Here is a 27,978-nt window from a genome sequence, read left to right as displayed (position 1 = left end):
TTTCCTCCTTGTCCTCACCTCCCTGTGGATCCCTCTGTCCTCACAGTGGCTAAGAGAGCACTGTAGAACTAATGAGAAACTCAGAGTTCCTCTTGTTCTGTAATTTCCAAATTGGATGACAGTTGGCCGCTGAGCTGTAGTGGATTTTTCTTTTTGCTAGAAGCAAAAGGAAGAATCTTCATCTTGTTTCTAACTTTCTGTATCTCTTCTTGTGTTTCACCAAATAATTTTCCACTTGTATCTACCAAAAGAAAAACGCTTGTGTGGTTTTCTGTGTTAAATGCACCTGTTAGTTTTTCTGGAACATCCAAAGCAGAAAGTGTCCTGCAGAAGCTTTTGAAATAATACAGTAATGCCCAGCAAGGAGATAAATCCTATGGATAATGCAGAGAAGGTTTTTGTCCTTAAATATGGGATAAGTACAAAGTTGGGGTTCATGATCCAGTACTCTGGATGTTAATGATTTACAGTACTAAATGGCAAGGTGGTAGTAGGTCTAAAATGGGTAACTTATCTGGAGATCTGAGTGGAAGCGCAGCATGGAAATGAGAGGAAAAACTGAGATCCAGTATAAACCAGTATGCCAAATCCTTTGCAGTGGCTGGAGGGTTTTCTTGGAGAGCAGTGGACATTTCTCACCAGGATGGCTGTGTGGTTCCCAAGGTGTGCTGGAAAGAGGCGTCAGGGAGCATTCTGTTCATTTATGCTTTCTCTTTGTGCTCCAGCTGCCCAGCTCCAGAAAGCATTACACAGCCACTAGCAGCAGGAGCACGTAGCTGTTAATCTTCCTTGCAGTCTGTGGGTGTGCGGTGTGCTCAAACTTCTGTAGTTACACAGAATCATGAAGGTTAGAAAAGGCCACTAAGCCCGTCTAGTCCAACCATCAGTCCATCACTACCATGCTCATTAATCGTGTCTCTCAGTGCCAGATCCACCACAGCATACCCAGAGATGGGGAACAGGACAGTTGTGTATTTCCTGGCAATGCTCTCAGAGAGGTGTGCCTATAATGGAGTTTGGTTTTTAGCTTCACTCTTCCCTTGCTTTCAGTGAGAAGTATTTGCTAAAATCCTCCACGTCTCAGCAGCTATACAGCATACATGTGAGTCTCTTAGTAGCAGTGTGCAGCACCACGACCTTGAGGAGCTGCTCTCTTGGCTGCAGAGGAGGATGTTAAATATCTCTCTGACATAGCTTCTCCCTTCTTTGTCCACGAGCTCTTCTGACTCTTCTATGCCCTCTGTCCCAGATGCTGAAACTAAACAACATGTGTTTTGCATGGCTGCAAAATGAGTGCAATGGGGAAGACATGGCACTCACTCTGCACATCTCATCTGTGTACATGAGAAGTAACTTGACAGGAATGGACCTGGGTGTTTGTTTCTCCCATTGGCATCCTGTTTCTCTCATTGGCATCCCCTTCTGTGCCACATACTCCCCCTGACCTGTGATGAATGGACTTAGAGCACATGCTGAAGGGCTCTGTGCCACCTTCTGCCCTTTGCCCCTTTGTGGCACAGAGTGATGTGGTCAGTGGCCATGGTGGTGATGGGTCAGTGGTTGGCCTCGGTGGTCTTAGTGCCCTTTTCCAACTGTAATGATTCCACAGTTCTATACATTGGGATGCTAATGGCACTGCAGCCCACTAAGAACCTCTTCTTTGCTGCTCATTTCCAAGAGTCAAATGAACCCTAAATGGATGGAGTCACTTACTGCTGGCAGTGAATCTTTTCAGAGTTTTTCTCTGTCTGATATTTGCCTGGATTTTGTCAGTTTTATCTGGCTTTTGCCAGAGATATTTTCAGTGAGTGAGTTGTCTGCCAGTCTTGTGTGAAGTATTATTCTCTTGCAAAAATGGAAGCAAAGCATTCTAGGAAAAGACAAAGAAACCTGCCTTTAGCATCTCAAAAGATGTGGGAAAAGGTTTGGTGTTTTTAAACAGTTCTGTGACATATTTAACAGTCTGAGGAGCAATGAAAGATGAACTCATATACATACGTCTTCTACTTCTGGAGTGGATGTTAGCGTTAGCTTCTCAAGGATGTGCTGTTGTGCAGCTTGATTTAAAGAGCGTGGTTACTGGAGTGATTGGGGTGGTAAGCACAGAAGCATTTGTCCTTTGTCAGGATGGAACAAGGGCAGCGTTGCAGCTCTGTGGGGTTTGTGGAGTGTTACCTGGGGGAAGGTGGCTTTTAAGCCACCTTTTAAGCAAAGCACATTTGTTTGTGTGCATAGAAAGACATTTTGTGAGGAAGAAGATTGCTGTGCCTAGAATGATTAATGAAGCAGATGGCATTTTAGTGCCTATGGAGAATTAATCTCCTAATCAGTTTCTTTTACCTGTGATCCCTTGTGTCCTCTTGGGAGTGATGCTTCTCTTTTAAGCCACCCTGAATTCGAGTAGGTTTGTGTTACCAGAACTCACTTCTTCAGTGTAGTTCACTTACAGCTTTTATCTGGTGTTCTGTTTCATTCATATACTCCATTTACTTGTGCTTCTTGACATCAGCAACAGTTTTTCACTCCTGACAGAGACATAAAAGGGAGTAACCTGGAAAGAGCCAGATGTATTTTATTATGGCCTAAACATCATCAACAATACTGCCTGGTCCCTGGTGGATTTCACTAACATTATGATTTTGCTAGTGATCTAGCAGAGAGAACGCAGCTTGACTTTGAGATGTGGGCTGAACAAGTTGGACAGGCAAAAGAAATGCCCCATCCACAGTGTGTAGGCTTCTGGGGTCATCTCCCCATCCCAGTCTTTGGGTAGGGCTGGAATGGTCATCTTCATGCTTTCGTTAGTGGGGGAAACTGGGAAGGCTCAAACCAAGAAAATAACGCCTTGTCTATGTTCAGCCTAGAGAGCCAAGAAGTGCTCTTTTTAAATTGCAGGGATAAATGGTAAAGTCGTGAACATGGTTGGTACAAGAATTAGTGGGTATAAATTGGCTGTGAGTAAATGCAGGCTGGTAAATAAGCAGTGTTCTGGAAGAGCATCCCAGAAAGTGGTGTGGGTTAGGGTTAGGTTTTAAGACCAAGTTTCAAGAAGGAGCACAGTTGGTTTCTGAGGAGGAAGAAATACCATTTCTGGGACACTGAAGGACTGACTTGGAAGGCTGATGAGGTCTCAGCTCTGGTGCTGCACAGGAGACTCTGCGGATCAGATGATCTCAGTGACTATGTGGGTTTTCTGTCTGGACTGTGAGACATTCCAAGATTCGAAAATGAAAGAGCTGGGATCTTAGTGTTTGGATGGGGATTGTATTTCCTGTCCATGCACTTTAAGACAGCAAAGATGAGTAGAGCTCAGTGACCTCCATCACTGTGCAGATTGATTGCTTTGAATGCTGCTTGTGTTTAATCTTGAAGAGGAAAAAAAAACCATCCCTTTTGCATGCAGTTCAGGGTCCACTGTGTTCACCCATGTGTTGAGTAACAGCTTGCAAATCATTATCTGATGGCACCTGGCCATTAAACTCCCAGTGACCTGCTCGCTGGTACTGCTATGCACTGTGTTCTCCTGATACATCTCTGTGAAGCGTGCTGCGTTGTTCTCAGAATGAATATGAAAGTAAACAACAGAAACTGAAAATAACCACAAAGGATGAAGTGGAAGCATGTAACGGGTGCTGGAAATGCAGCCTTCGGTTTAGCTGCTCACTCTAGGAAGGGCTGTGTGTATTCGAGTAATGCCAGAATGAAACATGCTTGACTTTTGCCATCTCTTAATGCCGGTTTAAGAGGCAAAATACATCTGGTTTTGGTTAGTACCCCACAGAGCGAGTTCTGCAGCTGAGCATCATGGGCTGTAAAATCACAGGTCTCCCTGCAGTCTTCTTACAGGAGTATCCCTGTGTGTCCTGAACACAAATGTCTGCCTTTTCCTACAGGATTAAGGCATGGGAACTCTGTGCCATGTTCCTAATCAGTATAGTTAGAAGATACATGAGTTTTTGCTGTGGACTGCACAGCTTATTTTACTGAAGACTTATTTTACCTGCTACCCCAGCTCCACCAGGATAACCAATGGCTCTTCACAGCTGCACCAATGTTGTGGTGTTTATAAGGCTCTGACAGGACCCGTCCTTGACAAATCAGTCCAATTTAAATGAATTGAGACTTTTTGGTCTCCGCAGTCCCCTGGAGTTAAATAATAGCATAATCTGTGTTAACAGTCCATAACATGTTGAAGAGCAGGGCTTCTGGGTGGCTTTGTGTGTCACATAGAGCATGACAGCTGTAGGAGCAGCAGTGGAAAGCACTGAGCAGAGCAGGAGGTTGGTGGCTCATCATCTCAACCCTGCCACCACCCAGCTGGGTAAAACTGGGAGAAACCCCCTTGTCCAAACATGTTTTTCTTTAGGAAAATGCAGACTGATCTTACTGTCTATGCAGGACCCGACACGCTGAGGTCCAGGTCTTGGGTGAGGCCCAGAATCAAAGGCAAATGACCCAGTGTGTCTGGGAGTTAAAAGGATGGAGATCTGCATCACTGATGTTATACTGTGCCAAGTGAGGGTGGGCACTGTGTTATGATATCAAGCTGTAAGTGGCTCGGAGAGCTGGGATCAGCCAGAAGCAGTGCTGTGATTTGTGAATGCTTTGATATTTCTGGTGTTTCTTAAGAGCTGCTGTTATTTTTGCTGCGGGTGGCAAGGCTTTAACAAAAGGTTTGGGCATCCCCTCTGTGCCCTGGTGTCAGTGAGTTCTTCTTATGTCATATTGGGTGTTGACTCGTTAGACAGCATGAGAAGCACTGTAATACTGCTTCAGGGCAAATTTTGATGCTAGGTAGATTTTTTGGTGTGTCTTTAATTTAGTTTTAAATACATTTGTTATTAGAGAAGCTTCAGACAGACACTTAGAGAAGTACCTGAAATGGGAATGGCTAAAACTTCATGGATTCTTTGGAAGTGCTTCCAGTTCCACTTTAAAATGGACTCATTTTGTTCCAGCTTGGCAGTGATATGAGGAATTGGTGGAGAAGAGGGGAAAGCATCAGAGTTAAAAGAGATTTCAAAAACACCCTAGGAAATGTTCCCAAACAACCACAAACCCTCCCCGGAGACCCCATCCGCATACTAGAAAGCTCTGACTGCTCATATCAAACAGTTCAAGGAAGAAAACTTGGCCCCTGTATCTGCTGGGTGGAAGGAGCAGCCTGCGATGGGGTGCCAGAAGTCTCATCCAGCACAGCACAGGAAAAGCCACCGCTGTGCAGTGCTGTGCCGGCTCTGAGTCAGGAAGCCCTTCAGGAAACTCATAGCAAAATGCATTAGATGGGGACAGTAATGCTTTCCTTTTGCATCTTGCAAGAATGTTCTGCTTTACAGATTAATGCTCTCCCTCAGGCTCTTGCAAGAATATTCTGCTTTGCTGATCAGTTCAGCGTCGCCATGGGAGAACAGTGTTTCCATAGCCTTTGACACAATGTGGTAATGTGTTTTGGAAAGGAGGTTGGCTTTGGGGCCAGATCCACGCTCCTGCAAGTTGGCTTTGTTCCGCCACAGCTAGCCAAAGAAACCTGCACTGTGGGTCGGGAGGAAGAATCTGGTACAGTAAGGGGAAAGAGAAAGCGTGCTGCCTTGCACAAGTGGGGTGGATGCTCACATGGCAAGTGGAGAGGTGGCTGTTGGCAAGGGCAGAGCTTGACTTTGCACCATGCTTGGAACACTGGATTTTATCTCTGTTGGAGATTAACACACCAACCACTGACAGCTGCTTTGGTGTAAGCAGAGTGCTCTTAGGGGGAGAGCTTTCCTTCAGGAAGCTTGTGAGAAGGCTTGAGTGAAAGGGATCCTGTGAAGTCAGCAGTGCTTTGAAACACTTGCTTGGCATTTGTGATGGTGCTGCAGCTTGCGTTCCTTTCAGCATGTGCAGGAGTGCCAGCTGTGATTTATGCCTTGTACCAGGGTACGTTCTCACTCCTGTTTGATTAAAAATGTGGCAGGGAATGTTTTTCAGCCAACTCCAAAGCATACAAATCAAGATGACTTTCAGTAGTTGATGGGAGCCAAATCTTGATCTCAATGCCAAATTACATTACTGACAGCAAGCCAAGGTGTTGGTCCCAGATTTCCATCAAGATAATTGGAACCAGGATGAGGATGTGTCCTCCCTCCTTTAACTCTGTGGATTGGGTTCCTTGTTCCAGGTCATCTCAAAGGTCTGCAGAGCCCTGAAGTTCTGATATTCCTGGCATCTGTGGTCACCCTGGAAAGCCCAGTTTGGTTTTGCCCCGTGTGCCAGTGTCCTCATTGCTCTGGCCACAGCCAGCCCGAAGGGAGACAGCACCATTCCCAGCTACCCAGTCCCTGATTGACACCCTCCAGCAGACAGCTGGCTGACACAAATTACCTGTTTGCAAGTTTTTTTCCCCAAAAGCTGCTGTTGAGGAGATGCTCGCTGAGGTTGATATGCTGGTGGTTACTTCTTTGAAGGACTCATTAGTGGCCACTACAAGTTGTGTAGTTGATCCTGCGTTCGACAGCCTTGTGCTTTTGCCTGCTTTTGGCATCGCTGTGTGACAGAAGCATGTCAGAGTGATGGGACAAGAGAAGTGTATAACCCTTGGTACGCGGGCAGTGCTGTACTGTTGGTATTGGACCACTGTGCTCCCTGGAGTAATGTTCTGCTTTGGAACTGCAAGGCTGTCAGTGAACAGGGAGGGAAATGAAGAACATGGAAATCAGTGCAACTGAGGGAGGGTGAGAGAATGCCACTCAGAGACAAAATGTTTTACTTAGGATGATGTACTTAGGATTATCTAGCTGTGGATGCCTCTGCTCTTTGCAGGGAAGTTGGACTAGGTGACCTTTAAAGGTCCCTTCCAGCTCTAAAGATTCAATGATTAAATTGCAAGAGGTGTTTTGTTGGAGAGACAAAGGAACGTGATTTTGCAAAAGGGGCAGCCCATGGGTTGCTGTGAGTCAGCATTTGTGAGCTGCTGGTATTAGTTCAGCAGCTTAGAGGGATGATATTTGTTTACCTTCCTTCAGAGGACTAATAATTAGCAAACGTTAATTGGAAACTGCAGTTGATGCTCATGCCAAGACAGTGAATGCAGTGGTCCTGTAGTCCTCTTCTTCTCTAGGTGTCAGAGTGGGGTAGAGTGGTTACTGAGGGATGTTCCAGGTAGGCTGATAGCTGGGGATGAAGGCAGAGCCCAGGTCTTGCTCCTTTGGAACACTACAGTTTCCTGCAGTAAGGATGGTCCAGTTTAAGAGGATGGTATTTTTATTGCTAGACATTTTTCTGATCTTTCTTCTGCTTGACTTTAAATAGCAACATGTGTTGTCCATCTGGGTGTAGTTAAGGGCTGGTCGTTGGCTCTGTGTAGCTGCAGACCTTTATTCCAGGTGCAGTAAAGCGTCTGTAGGCCCAGCCAACGTGGTAGGAACATGCAGGATTTCCCATAGCTTTCAGTCTTACTAACATACAGCTGCTCTTTGGTGATAGTTTGTTTCTTCCAAACCTGCTGTAGAAATGCTACTGGTTCTTCTAGCAGGGTCGGTAGCAGTAATACCATAAATCTCTGCTGTTGGGTGATTGGCAACATCCCTGCAATATTTTGCTTTCTTAACTGGACTCCAAAAAGCACATTCACTGTGCTGATTGCTCAGCATTGATTGGACAGAAGCCCAACAGGTGCTTGTGTCATCCTGAAGATGAACCCAGGCCATGCAGTGATTGCTGTGGAGTAATGCTGAAGACATGGGGGCCTGTTCCACATCTCCCAGACCACAGTTGGGCATGAAACGCTCTGACATTTGCATCACAGTTCTGGCAATGCCTCCAAGCCTTGAGCTGCAGAGCCCTACTCTGGCTGCACTAAGGACCTCGAACCTCTTCAGGTCTAAAAGATTTAGTTATCTGATATTATGGGGTGGAGTTCCCAAACAAAAGGATTTTTGCAGTTCTGTAATGCCTGTATGAAACACCTAATCCAAACTAGGGGCCAAATGGCAGGCTGCTCATCATTTTAATTAAAGTGGAAATAACAATCATCCCCTGATTAACCTTTTGTTTAATTAACGTAATGAGCATTAAAAAAAAAAAATAGACCTTTACCATACACGTATCACAGAGTCATAGAATGGTTGCTCTGAAAGTAGTGCCTCCTATTTTATTATGCTGGTCCATGATGTCAGAGATGAATGGATGTTGGTGGCATGGCACTGGCAAAAATGCATAGCTGATGGAGGGCTGCTGAGATGATCAGAGGGCTGGAGCACCTCTCCTGTGAGGAAAGGTTGAGGGAACTGGGCTTGTTTAGCTTGGAGAAGAGGAAGCTCAGTGTGGCCTTCTAATACTGGAAGAGAGTGTGTAAACAGGAAGGGAAACAGCTGTTTATGAGAGTGGACAGTGACAGGACAAGGGGGAATGGTTTTAAACTGAGACAGGGAAGGTTTAGGTTAGATATTAGGAGGATGTTTTTCACTCCAGAGGAAGGCCACTAAGTTGATGAGGGCTGGAGCACCTCTCCTTTGAGGAAAGGTTGGGGGAACTGGGCTTGTTTAGCTTGGAGGAGATCAAGCTCTGGGGAGACCTCACTGTGGCCTTCCTCACATCTAACCTAAACCTCCCCTGTCTCAGTTTAAAACAATTTCCCCTTGTCCTGTCACAGTCCACCCTCGTAAACAGCCGTTCCTCCTCCTGTTTATATGCTCCCTTCAAGTATTGGAAGGCTACTGACATCATGGGCCAGCGTAATAAAATAGGAGGCATTACCTTCAGAGCAGCCCTTGTAGTTTTGTATTCATCTCAGATTACAGCAGTGTGGATCCAATTCAGAGCCTCCTTGCTGAAGTTTGCATATTGTGATTGTCATAAAGTGTCTCTCTTTGAAGTAATGTGGTTGCTGGCAGAAGAAGATTCAGAGATGCCAATTTTAATCAAGGCCTTTCATTGCAAATGCAATTTTTAGTTTATTTGGGATGACAAGAGTTTCTCACCGTGTGAACTTTCCAAGTGCAGCCCTGAGCAAAGTCATCATAGCTGCTGAAAGCAGCCCCAAAAATGCAAGCAGTGTGTTCTGTGCTGTATGCAATACGTTCCCTTGTGCTCCATGGTGCACATGGCACTTCTATTGAAGTACTCAGACTTGGGTTTTTTTGCATAGGAAAGGATTTTATGTTCATTGCTGTTCTTTTTAGTCAAATATTCTGTGTATCTTTATGTAGCAGGTCTCTTTTTTTTTCTTCTTTTTCTATGCTCTGAGAATTCTTCATAGATAGCAGCTGAGGAGAAGCATGCGTATTCCAGAGACATCCTATGAAAAGAAACACCCACAAGTAATATATGAATATACATAGATGGCTTTAGACACAGGTAACTTCTGATGTATCAGTGAGTGGCATTTCTGCTGGCTGCAAAAATGCACATGAAAGCTGCTGCCCGTTGATGCAGAGCAATGCAGTGAATACGTTAGACTCCTTCCTAGCAACTCTGTTTTCCAACCTATTTCCTTCTGACTGATGTGAAATGATAACTGGGGGAAGGAAATCGGCTGCATTTTTAGTGTCTTTTGCATCCAGATTTTGTGCCTTTGGCTGTGAAGGAGAGCAGTGCCCAACCTTTGCCTGAAAGGAGATAGTGATGGAATGGGGAAGAGATGTGGGCACAGTAATGTGGGATGGGGTTGGACTGGATGATCCTAGTGGTCTTTTCACAGCCCAGCTGTGGAAGGGCTAGTGTCACTTGTATCATCAAAGCATAAGCTGGGCAAAGCACTGGAAGAAAACCAGAGTGCTTTTGTGTACGGAGAAGAAGTCAGAGGGGAAGGCTTTCTTTAAGCTCGTCTGCCATCATGTGAATGCTTCTAATTTGTTGCTCCGTGAATGCGGCCCCTTCTAGAATAATGAAGTTGTAAGCATATCCTCTGAAACTGATTGAAAGCCTAGTTGGCTGTTGAAAGGTATAATCCCACTTTAAAGACTCTCTCATTTAAAAACATAATCTTATTTTTAAGGCTCTCGATATTACCACAGCAATGCTTCCATTTAGGGGGGAGGGAAGAGGAAAAGAATATAATTGGAATAAAAAAAAAAAAGAGCTTACTATCTTCGTAAAACAGATGGTCCTTTCTCTAGCCACATGTAAAATAGTCCTGCCCATGTAGGGATTTACATGTAATTACAGCTGCCCTTGTAGTTTCCTCTTCTTTTTCTGTCCTGTTTGATTTTCTCTAAAGAAAGAGGAACTGAATTCTGTGTGGAGTCATCCCCGTTGGGAATTACAACTCTGTGGGTCTCGCTGTGTGCAGAACTCGCTGACTGTGTACTTTCATCTCCAAGGCTTTCTCCTTGCTGAAATTCAGCCAGGAAAACCCCTTCCTGGAAATACACAACCACACATGGATGGGAAGTCCTTTCTAGGAGCTCAGTTCCCTGTAATTGGCACTAAGTTGAATGAAATCCCTTTGGTCAGAAAGTCACCTGAGCTGTGCCTTTAACTGGCTGAAAGGCCACTTGTGGATCTTGCCTATGTGACAAATTACAGCTGTTTCCCAGCTTGGAGGTGACCTGTTCCCAGTGACTGTCAGTACTTCTCTGATGGTCTGGGATTTGCAGGGTGCCTCTGGGCCTGTTTGGAAGCTGAACCTTGTACAAGCCTGGAAGAGTACATTACCATATCCCACGCATCCCATGAAGCCTTGATATAGAAACACCATTCAGTATATGCTTAAGCTAGGAGCAGTTTCAGAGTTTTTATGTGCTTAGAAGTAAGTACGTGCCTCAGCCCACTGCTGAATGGTGTTTAAATGTATGTTGATGCACATGTAGCTGGTTATAAGCTCAGATAAGTACAAATGCTTTGATTCATTGTGGTGCTCCTAAATCCATTGCCCAATTATTTCTTTCAGCTTCTCTGCTTTAACCTCCTGAGTTTCGTAGTGTTTGAATGCAAACAGCAATACAAGCCCCCGGCACGTGCCGTATGCTGCACCAAACATCTCAGTGCAGACAAGGAGTTCTGCAAGCAGAGTTGCTTTTGGCACTTGTGCAGTTTCCCTTCCCTCTTGTTGGCTGTAAATCATGCTTTGTATTGTCCTTTGCTGCTAGAGATTTGCAGGCTTTTGGCAGATGTGGGGCTTGCAGCATCGAGGAGTCGATCAAGCAATTTTTCAAACCCTTAAGTCTGATTCAATAATCTTGCTTAGTGTTTCATCATTTGAATTTCACATTTTAGCCAAAGAAAAACGACATGGGGGTCACACAGCAATTGACTCAGGGCTTTTCTTCCCTAACCCCCTGAAGTCTGTAGTGAGGGATTCGTGTATGCCAGCTGAGGTTCTTCCCTGTAGCAGTTTCTTCTTCAGCAGGACATCGGTGCCTGGAGGGAATCATCCCCAAAATAGAACTGTTTCTATGAATAGCACTATGCTTTTTGTTATCATCAGCCACAGAGAGCTCTTCCTTGGGTGCCTCAAAAAATACCTACAAGGAAAAAAGGCTGAAACATTTAAAATAAGGTCTCTCAAATAACAGCTGTTAGAACCAGAACATGACGTTTCTTGGTAACATTTACATGTTGTTTTGGAACAGTATTCACAGTATGGAAGCTGCAAAGGGTGGAAAAAAGAAAGGGAGAAATGGCACTGACTGTATAATTTATGAACAAGAACGGAGTTTTCCCTTGTTTCTTTTTCAGGGTTAGAAACAAGCAGTGAATTGCGTTTGGCTTTTCCCACTTTGTTGGGATGGACTGTAGAAGGCTGGAAAATGTTCTTTTGCTGTAACGTCAACCTTTGACAATGTACTTCCTTTGGTATGTTGCAGAGAGATGGTGGCATCTCTCCATCCTTTGAGCGTGGACTTGAAATCTCCTGGGGTGCTGGCCAACCTCAGCCAGTGTGGGACTTTGTGGTCTTACTGAGCTGTATGTAGGCACTGATGTTTCTTCCACATCAGCATGGAAAGCGTATAGAAGTTTGTGTATTCAAAAGAGACAAAAGAACTAAGAAATCGCAGATAAAGGAGCTGTTCTTTTATCTCTTCTGTATGAAAAGGAAGGGTGTTTTCTGATTAAACCTTTCAGATCAAGCTGTTGCAGTAGGAGACCGCAAATGGGGGTAAAACAGCTTTGATAACAGCTGCCACGAGACTGAAGCACGCGCCCATTCCCTGCTTGTTTGCTGCTGTGCCATCAGCACAGGGTGGTACTGCACATTTGCAGTGGGTTCTGCCTTTGAAAAACTGCCACTCTGTGTCAATCTTTCCCCACCTGCAGCATGGCTGTGCTCAGGGAAAAAGCTTTTAGGGAGTTTGTGGAAGGTGTGATGCTCTAAGTGTTGCTTGGGTAGTGGAGAGGAGTGCCCAGTGATACTCAGCTCTGCAAAGCAGCGCCCAGATCTCTGCAAGGCTGGTGTGGCTGCCGTCATTTGTGGACTAATAAGCATGAGGCGTCCAGATGGCAGAAATAATGTGTGTTTTGTAGCAAAACCTAATGCTAACTCCTTGTGATAACGCTCTGTTCCTTGAACTTCGTTAGCAATTTTCCGTTCTAAAATGGTAATGAAGTGAGCGTTTGCTTATTAGTAATGACTGTCAAGCCATTCACCATCATGGAAATATCCTATTTCCATGGCTTTGATAAATAGCTGCTGGAGCTCATGAATTTTTAATAGTAGTCCTATATTTAGGGGCTTTCAGTTTCTGAGAGAGATAAAAGGCCCTTCGGAGATGGAGTTCTGGAAGTGCCTTGTCTTCTGCAACTGCTGGTACCTATTTAAAGCCAGTGTTGTCTTTCTGATGTATGGTTATTATGGTGGCATTGACTGATATGATTTTCATGCCAGAGATTAGGCTCTAAGCCTGTCTGTCACTATAAAGCAAAGCATGTACCTGCAGAAGACCCTGCTGAGTGCTTTGCTTCATCTGTATGTGATGCTTGTTCGCTTTTCCCTGATGATCATTGTATAAAACTCAGTGGGTTGGTCCTGCTTTATCCTAAGGCTCCTCTAGGTAGGACAGATAAAGGTGGGTGTATTATTGGGGATGTGTCTACAGGTAGATACATGTGGTCTCTATAAGACCTTTTTATAGACCGCTAAATGAAACATGTCATTTTGAGTTCCACTGTCAGCCAGTGAATTGGTACACACACATATGAACGTGTGCACGGAGGTGAATGCACCCATCACAGCATTACTGTGCTCTCACATGTCAGCTGGCTGGATTGCGGGTTTTCTGGTGCTCCTCCAGTTGAGTGAGTTCATCAGCGAGTAAGTAGAGATATCCAGAGGCCAAACACTGAAGTCTTATGTGACTTTTCTGTGTAGAAACCTGATAGGACAAAGTGATGACCAAAGGTCAAGCCTCTAAGTGGAAGAGCAGGGGAAAGTGCAGTGCAGAGCTCCAGCTGTTCTGTGGGTCAGGGTGCAGTCACGGCAGCTCAAAGCAAAGCTGATGGTGGGTTTCCCAAGGAGCTGGGCTCTGACGGCTCACCCTTCCTTGCTGAGTCCTCTTAAACAGCACAGAGCTCCTCTAGGAAAGGTGGAAGCAGACAGAAGTCTCTTGAATCTATTCCTGTGACATTCAAGTTGAGACGTAGGAAACAAAGCATCCTTCTGTTTAGGCTGTTCTGGAGTGCCTGAAATTTCGCTACTGCTGTTCTCAGCATTCTGTTTCAAAGAAGTATCATGGCAGACTTTCTGCTGCTGTCTGTAGCAGACCACTGAATCAGTTGGAGACCCTCAGTGCTAGTTGCTGGAGTGCCATTAGTTCAAGCTGAGCCGTGCCGGTTTCCATCAGCAGGGAATGAACGGTAGCTCACTGCATCTAGTTCTATCTGCAGTCATCTCTGGTTTTTAGCCAGCTCAGGGTGCAGTGTGCCATTGCTGGAGATGCCCACGTGCTTTCAGTGGTGTTCATGTGATGACCACTCAGATTGTACAGACAAAAATATGATGTGGCTGCTTGCCCCTGAAACAAGCCTGGTTTCATCTTCTCACCAGAAGCAGTGTAGAAGCAGTGTAAGGCTGCAGTCAGGAAGCTTCAAGGATTTGCTTGATCTCTGTAAATGGGAGCCCAGACTGGTTTTAAAAAGTGAATTATTGAGTTTCTTGGGACAGCATGCATCTAAGCTAAAATGGCCATTGGCAAGTGCGTGATTAATGCATGTAACGTGAAGAAAAATGGCCACATTTCAGCCTGAAGTATGGGAAGGACTAGTGACAGTAGTTAGGTAACTTAGAAGCCTCCAAGTTGAGTCTGGGTGTGATGTACTTCACGGTGCGGTGGCTGAAGAATGGGATGAAGTAGTACTCCAGCCATTAGTGCTGAAACCTGCTGGCTGTGCAGGTGGTGTGGAGTTTTGAGGGCCCTTGGTATGTTTGGAAGAGCAGGCTGGTATTCAAACGTTGGATAAACTGGAGACAGACTGCAAAAGATGGGATGAAATCCAAAGGAAAACAGTGAGCACACTCATATTGACATAGGTGGAGTTGATATTGTGCATAGGCAGAGTTCACTCTGTCTTGAGGTGATGGCAGCTTGTGTTAGCACTGTTTTCTGTGCTGTTCTGATTTGCAAAGGGTCTGTGCTTAATTCCTTCAGGTGTCTGTAAAAACAAAGCAAAACAACAGCCAGCAGGTGTGAAAGCACAGTCACCTGGGATTCCCTCCTTGCTTGCTTTTCCAAAAAGGCTTAGGCTGCAAACTTCTCTGCAGTGTGTGCAAACAATTTTCTCTTGGGGGGGTATGCATGCAAATGGATATATGGATGCCACAGAGATGCCTGTTCAGAGGTTAGTAAATGTATGGGAATTAGGTCCTCTTCAGATAGGTTTTTGTTGACTGTCAGTGGTCATTTGCTTCAGCAGTGTTGCCAATGCTGGGCATGGGGTACGAGATAGATTGCAGCAATCATCTTTTTCATTCAGGTGAATGCTGCTTGTTTACATCCCTATGAATTTCCTTTTAATGCACATGCATTAATCCATCAGACTAAAGGATTACTCTAATTTCCCTCTTATAGATGTATTAGTTATGCTCATCATTTTCACTTTGCCATCTTGGAATGGAAATTCAGTCCCAGTTTTAGATGCAAAGAGCAAAAAGATGGATGTCTGAAGAACGTAACTCCCTCTGATTTGCTAAACATGCTTATTTAAAAAGAGCCAGCCTAAGCACGTAAGTACCTTGCTGATGATAGTGTTGAGATGGAAAAATGAGATGATAGCGTTGCTTCTGTTTTGACTGAGGGGGGGAAGGGAGCAGATAGTTTGTGTGTCTGGAATGTAAACTTAAAGGAGAAGTCTTAATAAATGTTGGGGTCCTATACTTGGAGAGAAACACAGTCTTTCGGCCCGTAAAGTAGCCAGAACAAAAAGAAGCACCTCTAAAAGGGTGTTCTGTGAGGTGACCTCATACATCAACCTTGCAGATGTTTACTCTGCAGAGGAACAGGTTCAGAGGCAGAAGGAGTACGCTCATACTGCTGGCACCACAGTGTATAAATCACCCTCTGCACCAGTGTGACTTACACCTCAAAGAGCATCTGGAGTGGAGGCAGGGAAGCAGAGAGATGAGGGCTGGGTGGACAAAGGCAGAGGCTATGACTGCTGAGGAGCTGCTGAACAGCTATGGAGATCAGTCCAAAAGTAATGCCTCCTATTTATTTCCATGGAAACTGCAAGAGATAAAAGAGCACAATAACACTGTCAGAGCAAATACTGGGCTGCAAAACACTGTTTTTCAACTTAGTCACTACCATTAGCTGTGCATTTTCACCAGCAATGAACAAGAGTCTGCATGCCATGCTCGTACAAATCTGTACCAGTGAAGGTGACCCACTGCTGTTGTTATCACTGCTGAAATGCGCCACCTCACTGTATTCCCATCCATGGTTTGGGTGCCAGGTGCTGAGCTCTGCTGGTGATCTGGGGCGGCCCTGCACAACGTGAAGCCCAGCACAAGAGAGGATGGTGACTCCTGCACTGAGATGGGGCTCTTGTGCCTCACACGCCGGGTTCCTCTACTCTAAGCTTGACCCATCTGCAGAAAGGACAGGCCATTTGGCCTCACTGCCCAGAATTAATCTCCACATAATGTAAAACACTGATTACATCAAAGTAAGAAAATAGTTAATGGGATGCCTAACGTAAAATAACAAAGAGATTGTAATAGCTTTAAGCATTTAGAAATTTGAGGGAGCTTAAAGAGTATTAGAGTTGCTGCGCAGATGCGTCCAGACAGTTTAAATGCTGAAATTCATTTGTGGGCTTCAAATCCCTGCAGTGACAGCATGGGGACAGCGGAGCGTGTGGCAGCTGTGCAGCTGGACTGGGCAGCTGTCCTTGGGGAGTGAAGGCTGGGTGAAATGCAAGGCAGGCAACCACCCTCAACCATTTGTCTGCAGTGACAAGGAGCCATAGTGGAAGGATGGTGTGAACCACAGACAGTTTGGGTTCTGAATCATGGAGAAACATCCCCTCCATTTGAAGCCCACATGCAGCTCTGAATCCTTGGTGGTTTAAGGTGGTGTTGGAGGGCATTGAGGTGGAAGTCACTGTGCTGAGGGTGCTCTGGAGGAGCTGTGGATGGGGGTAGGCCTGGTGTCTCTGCCTGGGAGTGTGTGGGCAGGTTGTGCAAGCAGTGTGTGCTGTTGGGCAGGGGTGGGTGCTGGGAATTGGGCTGTACAGCCAACGTTGTTCAAGGTATTGTTCAATATCTTCATCAGCAATCTGGATGAAAGGATAGAGTCCACCCTCAGCAAGTTTGCTGGTGATGCAAAGCTGGGAGGAGTGGCTGACACACAACAGAAGGTTGTGCTGCTATTAAGCAAAGCCTGGATGGGCTGGGAGTTGGGTGGAGAGGAACCTGATGAGGTTCAGTGAGGCAAGTGTAGGATCCTGCCTACTATATGGGGAGGAATAACACACATACCAGTACAGGTTAGGAGCTGACCTGCTGGAGAGGAGCTCTGTGGAGAAGGATTTAGGGGTCCTGATAGCCAACAGGTTGGCCATGAGCCCTGGTGGCCATAGAAGGCCAGTGGTACCCTGGGACACATTACAAAGAGCACAGCCAGCAGGATGAGGAAGGTGATCCTCCTCCTCTGCACTGGTGAGGCCACATTTGGAGTATTGCTTCCAAAGTCCTTTTTGGCTCAAGGCTGTTGCTGACCCCATCTCCTCCTGGGATGCAAATGAGGAGGGACGAGGCTGAGACTTTAGTACTCAGTAGCCACTAAGAAAAGGACTGAGCCAGTAGCAAGGAGGCAGCTGAGAGAGTTTCCTTTTCTCTCTCTTTATGTCATTCCTGCTAAAATGGGAGAGTCTGGTAGAAGACACAAGTATAAATAGGCAAAACTGGAGCTGCAGAATCATCATGGTTGGAATGACCAATAGATCATCAAGTCCAGCTATCAGCACATGCTCTAGGCCATGTCACTTTGCAATATTCACCCTTTTCTTGAAAACCTCAAGGGATGAGGACTCTACCATCTCCCTGGGCAGCCTGTGCCAATGCTCGTGTGGTTTTCTGCAGTCACAAAGAATGCAAAGGTGTCGTCCTCTCATTTGTTTCCAGTCTGAAGGTACCAACTTGCTGAAAGAAATACTGCAATACGGCTCCACTGCAGGGAGATCTGAAGTTATGCCTGTCTATGGAAAAGCACAGCCCTTCTCTGTGCACCTGGGAGCAGTCTCAAAAGTACCTACCTGTTCTACCGAGGGACATGATTTAGTTGGGAAATACTGGTTATGGTTAGGTTGGGTGACCTTGGAGGTCTTTTCCAACCTTGGCTCTCCTATGATTCTATGCTGACAAATAGTGTTTTGTAGCTGAGAATGTGCTGTCAATCAATGTCGTCATGCCCTTTATACCTGTAGTAGTTTCCATGGAAATAAAGGAGGCATTACTTTTGGAGCAATCTACATAAATGTCTGTTTCCCAGAAGAAAGCTGTAGAAAGAATTATTTGCATTCAGAAGAAGCCCATGAAGTCTGGAATAGCTGTAGTTAAGCCAGTAAGTTATTAGGAATTCCTAACAGTTCATTTAAAAATGGGAACTAGTAGAGATTTATTCTTTTCTTGCTGTGCTTTTGCTGAGAACCTTCCTTGCGCTCGTTAATTCTGACCAGAGTGTGTCTGATAATGTTTAATTTCACGTAAGTGTTGCATTTGTCAAGGGAGTTACCTTGATCCAAGGCCAGCTGTGCTTACGTCTGCAAGATCTATAACCAATGCTACTGTGCATTTCCTTCTATAAGTAGTAGCTGCTTGTGATAGTGATGTATGTGCATGTGGAACAAACGAGCAGCAAGTTGCTCTTGGAGATACCTTGGTGCAAATCAGCATGAGTTTCTTGGGGACAGGCTTACCCTGCACCGCCTCCTTTATTCTCTCTGGCCTTAAGAGTGACCCATCATCCCACAGACGTGCTGCAGAAAGGCTCTCAGCTTTTGGTCATTGTGATGGACTCTGTGGCATTGATTTGCAGCAAGGATCCCTTTTGGGACACTCCAGCTCTGTGCTGAGCACTGCTGAAGAGTCAGCCTGGAAGGGTTTTAAACATTCTTTTGTTCAGTGTATGTGACCCCAGCATCCTTTGTGTTAGGCACAAGCCCTCTATTCCTCTGTGCAAGCAAATGAGCACGCAGTACCCGAAGCGGATGCATGCTTAAACTCATTGCTGCATGAACATCCATCATAAATGTTTAATTTGGGGCAATTAGCATTCATTACTGCAAAGATACAGAGACTGCTATTTGAACACACGGTGCTTGCTAAGAGCCAGCCCTGGTGAAGTGTCACAACACACAGGATGGTGCCTTTGCCCATAGGGATGTTACATGACTTATGTGGTGGGTACAGTACACCTCTATTATATCAGCTGCTTGGTTTTGGTTTTGGTCTGTAAGTGGGGAAACATTAAAAAATAAAACAAAAATAGTTATTGTGGATACATCTGAATAATTTGGCTCTCTTGAATTGTAGGTCGAGTTACTATAATCCAAACAGCATCTAAAAAAGGGGAAATATGTTCCCACAAGCCCATCCTGGCAGTTGCTAGACTGCGTAGGGACAGATCTTGGGGTGCACAATACAGTCCCATGTATTTGGTATGGCCAGTTACACTGTCAGGAGCTCAGGGAATGTTGTTGGAGCTAGACAGTATGCTAGCCATGTCAATGTAGTGTTATTGCTGACTGCCAAACTTAGGTGAGAGCTTGGACCTGCCTGCCCTTTTCCAGCTGTGGAGGTACAGAATCATTAAGGTTGAAAGAGATCAGTAAGACCATCTGGTTGCATCACTGATGTTTGCTGAATGTTTCTAGAGACCAAGCAGTGGCTGTGAGCACAGTGAGGCGGTGATGGTGTGTTTCAGCAGTGGTGATGAATCTTGTCCATTGCTGGCAAAAATGCACAGCTAATGGTGGTGACTTTGTTGAAAAGCAGTGTTTTATAGCTGAGAATTTGCTCTGTCAAATAGAGTTATCCTGCACAGCCTGGGGCGTGCTGGGGCCTGGAGCGAAGGCAGAATGAGCACTGGGCAGCGGGAGGCCACTTCTAGACCCACTGTGCTGGATGAGGAAGCTTGCTGTCAGCCTTCAAGGGACTTCAGAGAGACATGTCCTAGAAGGAGAGCACTTTGCTAGATGTTCCAAGCCTCTCCAGGCATCTGTTTCTCCACTGTGAATAGCGATGGTCCCAAAACACTGGAGTTGAGTATCTATGTCCTGATTCTAGTCTAGCCCACTCACATAATCGTTTCAAGCAGTGACTCTGGAGCCTTATCTTCTATCCTATGATCCTATCCTATGTATCCTATACAGCAACCTGGGAAGAGATCTTTGGAAAGAAGCAGCTAAGCAGGACACAGTAGTTATCCTGGAAACCCATATAGTAATAAAGGCTAGGCTGCTTAGGGTTTGTAGTTTTTAGCACTGATGTGACTTGCCTTTGGCTATGAAAGATTTGTGGGGACAGAGTGAAAAAATGAACAGAGGTTTTGAATTTCTGAGAGGTTTTTTTTGCTAATTGATTGCCTAGACTGAGCATCCTTGTTTATGCTGCTTCTGTAAAAGCCATGGCAGATTTCCCAAGAGTTTCCCAGTTCCTGGCCAGCAGCATAGAGTCTTTGTTTCAAAATGAGTGTACGCTGCAGCTTTGTGAACTATTGATCTAGATGAGTTTTTCCTTTAAAAACAAACACCCCCCCCCAAAAAAAAAAAACAAAACACCTTCCACTTCACCTTTTATTCAAATAGACACAAATAGACATTGAAGGGAAAGCTGACAGTAGATAGATTTCCTTGTGGAAACCCATAGGAGGTTACCTTTCCATGTACTCCTCTCATCCCTCTTGAATGGCCGTGTCCCGTTCCATCTGCCTGATCTCAGCAGCACTGGGAGTAGTTCTGCCAGCAACCCCCTGTTTCTTAAAGCAGTAGTGGTTCACTGTGACATGGAACGTGTGCTACAGAGAAAGAAACATAGAACTGTAGAATGGCTTGGGTTGGAAGAGACCTTAAAGCCCATCCAGTTCTGGCCCCTGCCATGGGCTGCTTTCTCACTGCAGATTGGGCTGCCCAGGGTCCCATCCAACCTGGGCACCTCCTCCAGGGATGGGGCAGCGTGTTATTACAGGAGCTTCCTTCAGTAGAGCCATTTCAATGGAAACCCAGGATTTTCACTGGGCACCACATTCCCTTCCCATTGCTTTGAGAGCATCACTGAAGGACCCTTCAGGGATGGAAACATCAGATAGGTGAGGGAGAGGAACTGAATGGAAAAGGCTTTTGAAGGGCTAACTTCCTGCTGCAGAAGAACACAGCAGCATTTACTCTTTGCATCTGTCCTGGCACAGCATGTGAGCTGCCTTGAAGGAGCTCAGCTCTGACAGGCGCAACCTGTATTGTGCCAGCAAATCCTCTGAACTGAGTGGAAATGCAGAGCGTTTTGTAAGTCAGCTAATGCCAAGGCTGAATAGGGTTTCTGGTTTTAATGAAGTGTGCACTGATTTAGAATAAAAAGACAAGAATGAATTCCATCTCATTCTATTATGACTAAAATAACTTTCCCCCCATCAAGCCTGGGTACACAGTCTTCCTCCTAGTCTGGCAGGGAAGCAGGTAAGGCTTGTGGGTCTGCTGCTGCTTTGTGCTTGGGTGCATTGTGATGGGGGCTGTCCTCAGCTCTCATCTTGCTGCATGGCAGCTGCTGCTTATCTGAGCATCCTCTGTTCCTCCAGGTCCCTATCCAATGCCAAAGAGCAGAACTTAGGTCACTAGCATTGTATCCTGTGACCAAACGGGACACAGCGGTGGAAGTGCTGATGTTGAAGCCCTTTCTCTAGAGCCGTGAAGCCCATGCAGTTTGCCAAGTGCCTGCAAAGTCTGCAGGGTCATTTAGGCAGAGGTTTTTGGTTTGGTTTCATTGACAGAGTTGGTTTTGCTTTTTTCTGGTGCGATCAAAATTAGCCTGGCAAAATCTACCCATGTCCTGCATTAAAGCTGAGCGCTCTTTTAGGCAGAATAACAAACTGTGAGCTTCTATACTATCTAAATAGGGTGGCTGTTGTTAGAGTGGTGTTGCAGAGGCACCCTTTATTTCTTTGCAGAACGGAGCTCCAGTGTTTTTCAGAGCTCTGCTCTTATCTGTACTCATCTGCACCTGATGCATCTCATACAAATGCAGCGGATTCCAAATTGGCAGACGTTATTTTGTAATTGCACTGATTTGAGTCTCAGCCACTAAGAACGTTTGTGTTCAGACAATGTCTTGGAGCGACGAACGCATGCGGTTTTCTCAGCAAAGGAGGTACATTTCATTACAGCATGGGGTGGGAACCTGAACCTGAGCAAGTATGAAGATGTTGCTGCTGTGCCCAGAAGGGATGGCTGGGATTTCCCGTCTCCTTCCCAGAGCTATCAGCCTATTCTATTTTTACACCTTTATTTCCTGCAGGCTTTTTACCTTAGGTGCACTTCAGTCTCCTTGAACAAGTGCAGGCTCTTGATGAAGGGGTTGGCTGTTCTGGCTCTGTCTGCTGAGAGACAGAATTCTCAGCAGCTGCAAGGGGAAGAGAAGCATATGCATGTGTGTTAGCAAACCATTCTGCATGCGGCTACAAACACACTCCCCCGTCTTTCCTTTGCAGTGTCTTATGGTTTGGTGAATGGTGAGGAGGATTTGCTGAACAAAACCGCTTGCTTGTGTCTGTAGCAAACCTGATGCAGCTCCTTCTTGCTCAGTTACTGCTTAGTAGGCGGCGGAGCTGTGAGAGTCTGCGTTCTTTTTCCATTTAATCATCTATGGAATTGCTAATTAAATTCCAATTGCTGAAGCTTTACTCATGATAATGATGTGAAAGCCAGGAAAAAGCAGCTTGGTTTTTCCAAGTCGAGGATGTAGAAGTGACCATTAGAAGAAAACTGTTATTTTAGCTTTTATTGAGCAATTCAAATGGGAATTACCGAGAAACACTCAGAATGCCAGAACATCCTCCTTGCACTCGCTTTTCAGTTTATTACCAAAAGCCATGCCTGCAACCTAATTGGCAGACTGTCTTTAAGTGCTTTATAATCCAATTAACAGCCAGAAATGTAATAAAGCGTTTGAGTAAATGAAAGTAATTTATCTTTAAATGACTTGCAACAACTTTGCAACAAAGGTTATCCAATTATATTGCATGCTCTTTTCAACTGTTATACCCATTACTTGACTTTGGAAAGAGAACTGCAAATCTAACAAAAAGATATTGCTCTTAATGAGGGTACACTGAACAAACTTAATAGCTGAGCTGTTTTCTGGATTAGCATAGTGGGACATTGGTTTTCCTGGATGCTTGTTAGTCTGTCATTTCCAAGACTTTTTGACTCTAGTGCACTTAAACCTGGTGAGAAAGCCAGGGCGAACTACGAGACTCCTTTAGGGAGGATCTGTATTTTGCTGCATGCTCCACCACTTGATGGCTTGAACTGAGATGTGGCTTGTCTGAAGACAGCTGATGTGCATTACATCCAAACCCCACATAAGCAATAAAGTGAGCAGCAATTAATAGGGCAAACAGAACCCGATAATACTTCACAACCATTTCCTCTCCTGTGCAGGTATGGAGGCTAACTAGATATAGACAGGATCGTTTGTTGGCTGCTCAATTGGAGTGATTTGGATCTTCATCTGTGTCATCATATGAGTAAGTTTCTGGAACCAGCAGGAATATGCGCACAGCAATCAGTGTTAATGATTGCACATTGGCAATCCCTTGGACAGCAGTCAATACATCTAATGTTGTGCCACATTCTACAGAACAATTTTTCATTTCTCTTCTGATTCCTGGTTAATCAGCCCAGTAACTTATTGTGCTAAGCTGCTGCAGTGTGACGAGCTAATGCAGGTACTTGATGGCTACAGCTTGTGGGGAGAAGATGGCTATGGCGTAGAATGACCAAGCAGTTAATTTATGTCAATGTTTGGCGAGAAAGATTTGCCAATTAGTTGGTGTTTCTGGTAGTTTGGAGTGTGTTACACTGGGTACATGGGGCCATCCCCAAGTTCAGTCCACAAACACACGAAGAACCCCCCAGTATCGCATACATGAAAGACTTACTAGGACCCTTATTCGAGGATTTGGGTAAGTTAATATTCTTAGGCCAGCTTTTGTGTAAAGCTCCTACCACCATATCAGTTCCATTTGAAGAGTTCTATTCAACATAATGTGGCACTTGGTATCTTATTCTTAACATTAAAGGCAAGAGCTAGTCTGCACTGTTCCATGCACTGTGCCAGTCCATCAGGCAATGAGATCGTGAATGATTCTGCATTCAGGCTTCACTGTTTTGGCATGCATTTCCTTGAAGGTTGGCTATCGGTTTATGCTTACAGTTCTATTGCATTGAAAGGTTCCTCGTGCAATAAGAATCAACAGGTGCTTTAAGTGGGCCAAGTACCGAGCACCGAGTTTCAGAACCTCCCTTTTCTTATAACATTTCCCAAGGGGCAATGAGGCTGCACTGTTTAGGTCCTACTTGTACCTCCCTTGGCCATTCTACCATGTGATTTCCAGGTTCAGGACCAACAGAGGCAGAGAGCAGTAGGTTGTTCATGGTGCCAATTTGTAGCTTAATATGTTTTTCAGTTCCCTTCATCTGTATCCTAAATGGAGAAACCCAAGTAGCGTGCAGTATGCATAAAGCACTGGGTTACCCATCTTGAGGACTTTCATTTAAGTTTTCTAATACCTTATATAGTTATATTGCCAAGCCTCTTCACTGTTTGTCACCCCAAAGTGCTGTTCTCAAAATAACATTCTAACATTCTATGACCTGCTCCAGCAGAATTGTGTAAGTAGAAACACCATTCGGTGTCATCTTCAGCCCATTTCTGTACAAGAGTGCTGGTAAAATGTGATTCTTGTTCACTTTCAGTGATGTTCAGGGTCCCATTTGATGACATTAATTTTGTGAGTCTTCTGATTGCCTGGTCAGCTCATGGCACTGGATAGGCTTGTAGAAGGATGCTTACAGTATCTAAACAGGTCAAGGCACATTTTGTCTCCTCAGGCAGGAGCAAAGGGCCTATGTAGTTAATTTTCCACCATAGTAATGGACCATGTCCTCTGGCAACGTGGGCTGCTGCTAGGAGAATGCCTTGCGAGAAGCATAAGCAACAAAGGGGTCGGTTCTTCTGCCCATGCTGACTGCTAAAGATGGGCATTACAGAAGATGGATGTTGCATTTAGATTACCATGCTCGGTATCACCAACAGATAGTCAACGGAGGGTCGTTTTCTGGGCCAATCCTACTTTGTTACCTGTTGTGGCATCCTCAGCAAACGAATATCACATTTTTATAACGTGCTTTGAGGTAAAAGTACTTCTGCACATTTGCAAACTGTGCCATGTTGTAGTTTGAAAAGGTGGAAGGAGGTAACTAATGAGTTACCACCTTTACGTTCTGACCATACGAACTGCTGCCTTTTCCCCTTTCCACTTTCCCTTTTCCCTTCCCTGAATTACCCAAGGGCAGCCAATGGCTGCAAAGTGTTGTGGAGCACTGGGAGATCACAGGAAGAGGATTGCAATTATTTGTTGTGATTTGAAGGCCTTAAGCTTGTCTTAGTGATTGGAATAAAGAAGTTCTGCAGTTTGCATCAAGTGGGGCTGTTGTCCCACAGTGTGGCTGTATCGAGACAGAGACCTTGAGTCTTGATAATGGGATTGCAGAGAAACATGGTGAACCTCCTGTGCTCAACAGAGTTAGCCTCAGTTTATGGTGGGAATAATGAGGTTGGATACAGGATCTGCTGATTCTGAGTGAAGCAACATCTGATTTGGGTGTTGTTTGTGGTTTGTTTGTTTGTTTCCCCTCTCCTGCTCTATCATGCTGTTACTTGGAATAATTGTTTCTGCATGAAGTTTTTTCATGGTTCACTTCTGCCAACAGATGCTCTTTCTGCAGCGAGTTAGAGCACGGATCCTGCCTGTATCCTGCTGCATAACTGCAGAGTGAACACTTCTATCCTTCATTCAGAACAATAATGACTTTCCCTTTGAGTTTGCTGCGGGGAAAAGACTGCTGTTGGGAAAGTGTGCAGGCTGTGCCATGGGAGTCCTTGAACACCATCCTTGCACACGTGGAACATAGCTGTTGTCTTGGGGGGGGTCTGCAGCCGAGGCGAGGACCTGGGGCTTGTCAACCTTACACAGGCTGAAAGGGAGTTTGCTTCCAAGTGTGTGCTGTTGGGAACAGCACTGGGAGGACGCTGTTGCTCATGTGGAGAGCATTCAGTATTTTCAGGGATCAGTGAATGTTACTTGCACGGTAACATTGGAGGACACGGCATCAAGAGAAGAGTCGGAGGGACGGCTGTGCTCTTACAGCGTGGGAAACATAGCTGTAGAGAGGGCTGCCTTTACAGGAAAAGCAAAGCATGGGTTTAAATGGCACATGATGTCCCCTTTGCAGCCACAGAGGAAACAACTTCTGTCATAGTGTGCCTCCAAGCATTAGCAGCTGCAGGCAGCCTCTTCAAAGTAAGCATTTTGTGTGTGCAGATGAGGGGGAAGGAATCAAGCCAATGTGCATTCAGATGAGACAGGTGCTGCTTTCCTGTGGTGCTAATTGCAACTCTCTGTGCTTATTTTGTGAGGGATCAGAGAGCCAACCCCAATCCTTAGCAGTGCAGCAGGACATTATGTGTGTTATCAGTAAGGTAAAGGCAGCAGAGGAGGAAGGCTGAGATGCAGAGCCCCGCTGTAGCTGCGGATACAGATCAGTGCTGTGTTAGTAGGAGAATCTTTGAGATTTATTTGCAGTATTTCTAGCACCTGCCCTCTGCTTTACCTATCCCATCCATTTCCAGGTACAAAACCATAAGCTAGCAATGCTTTCTGGGAGTGACCTGTTGGCATCTACATGAATATGCTGTTTCCCCTTGGACTTTTCTGAAAGAGCGATGTGTGTCCTTGGGCTTTATCTGCTCTCTCCAAGATGTCTTTGGGTACACAGCTCACAGCTGCTACGGAAGCAAATTACACAGTAAGCAAGATGTCTGATTGACAGAGGACAAATTCAGCTAAGCTGACACCTAGATGGAACAAAGAGCGTCTGCATGGGGCCCACAGGGTGGTTGTTGTAGGGCTGCCACCCCACAGAATGCCCTGGTATTCTTGCATTGTGTAACATAACAGTACACTTGGCAGTTTTGAGTACGTGGTAAAGCATCTGGACTTTTTTTTTTCTCTCTTTTTTGCAGCTCTCCATGAGTTCCCCAATGACATCTTCACGAACGAGGACAGGAGGCATGGAGCTGTCATCCTGCATGTCATTTGTGTAAGTTTTGTGGCACTGTGTTTCTTTCCCTATCAGTTTGGACTGGATTCAGTATGTTCACTGACAGTTGATACTGCTTCCTACCCACAGGGTTTTCTGCTCTTGCATGCAGACGTTCCCCTTCTGTTCTCAGTCATGACTGAGAGTGAGTTTTAGTGACTAATCTGAGTATAATGTTAATGCGTGGTAAGTTACACAACAGACCAAAAAAAAAACTAAATCAAAAAAACCCAACCCTCTATCAGAATATGTAAGAGCCAGAAAGTTGGTTGTTTGTTTTTTTTACCAGTTTAAGACTCAGAGGGCCAAGGATTCCCTGAGCACTGAGGGAGAAGTAGCCATCATCTCAGACAGTGGTGAGACCAAGATGCCAGCCTGGCTCAGTAGGCCTGGAAGGATGCTGCAAAGGTTCTTGTTTTTCCTGACAAAGATGGTGCCTGTAGAAGAAATGTATATGTGATGCTTGAGTCATACTGTCATCTAACTAGAAAGCACTCTAGTTGGTCTCTAACTTGGATGTCCAGAATCCTCACCCACATATTTAAGTTGCTGAAGTGAGCTTCTCTTCCTGAATATACTGTAGAAGAGGTTGTAACTCTGCATTTACCACCTGCACAGTGGTCTTGGATTTGTTGGGGAATTCTAGAAAGTGTTGAGCCTCAAAGTTGAGAAATGTGGCAGGAAGATGATAGTAGATGCTGTTTTTAAACTGTTAGTAGTCAGAAAGCCGTGCAGTCCTTGACTTGGAGTTGTGTGATCTCTGCCTCAGACAAGGCAGTGTAGAAGGGATACTTGGAGATGTCAGCGTTCAAGGTAGTGGAGATTTAAATGTAAGCCCAGTCGATTAGTCCACTAGACAACTGTTACAAGACCATATGTGGAGCTGCAGGAACAACACAGAAGGAAGCACTTCCCCTCCAAATCCATTTTTCAACTTCTGTTGTGTAGATGAAGACATCTTCTTTAATGTCTTCTTAATTTAAGAAGGGCTGCCAACTTGGTACTTGGCAAGGGAGAGAATGCATTTTAAGCAGCAAAGAAAATACTTGCTTTATCATTAGCTATGTGCCTTCATGATTTCTTTTGAACTGTAAAGAAGATTGTATTGCATCACGTAATGTGAGTGCTCTGTTATGATTTTACTTCAGCTGAATGGATAAAGTAAATTATTGAGTAACATCACTATCGACT

At 45.1% G+C, this 27,978-nt stretch overlaps 1 protein-coding gene across 3 annotated transcripts in view; it reads left to right on the top strand.

The window, feature by feature from the left end:
- SLC24A3 (solute carrier family 24 member 3) overlaps positions 1 to 27,978 on the top strand; it is a 130,488-nt gene that overhangs the window by 48,466 nt on the left and 54,044 nt on the right. For all 3 annotated transcript variants that reach the window (XM_072331212.1, XM_072331211.1, XM_072331210.1), the window contains exon 3: positions 26,711 to 26,787. Coding sequence is in view for 2 of the 3 variants with exons in the window: in XM_072331211.1 (XP_072187312.1) it covers positions 26,711 to 26,787 (77 nt within the window). In the remaining variant the exon portion in view is untranslated. The remainder of the gene's footprint in view (positions 1 to 26,710; positions 26,788 to 27,978) is intronic.

Source organism: Excalfactoria chinensis, chromosome 3, assembly GCF_039878825.1.
Source record: "Excalfactoria chinensis isolate bCotChi1 chromosome 3, bCotChi1.hap2, whole genome shotgun sequence".
Lineage (NCBI taxonomy): Eukaryota > Metazoa > Chordata > Aves > Galliformes > Phasianidae > Excalfactoria > Excalfactoria chinensis.
This window is presented reverse-complemented; position numbering and strand designations above follow the sequence as displayed.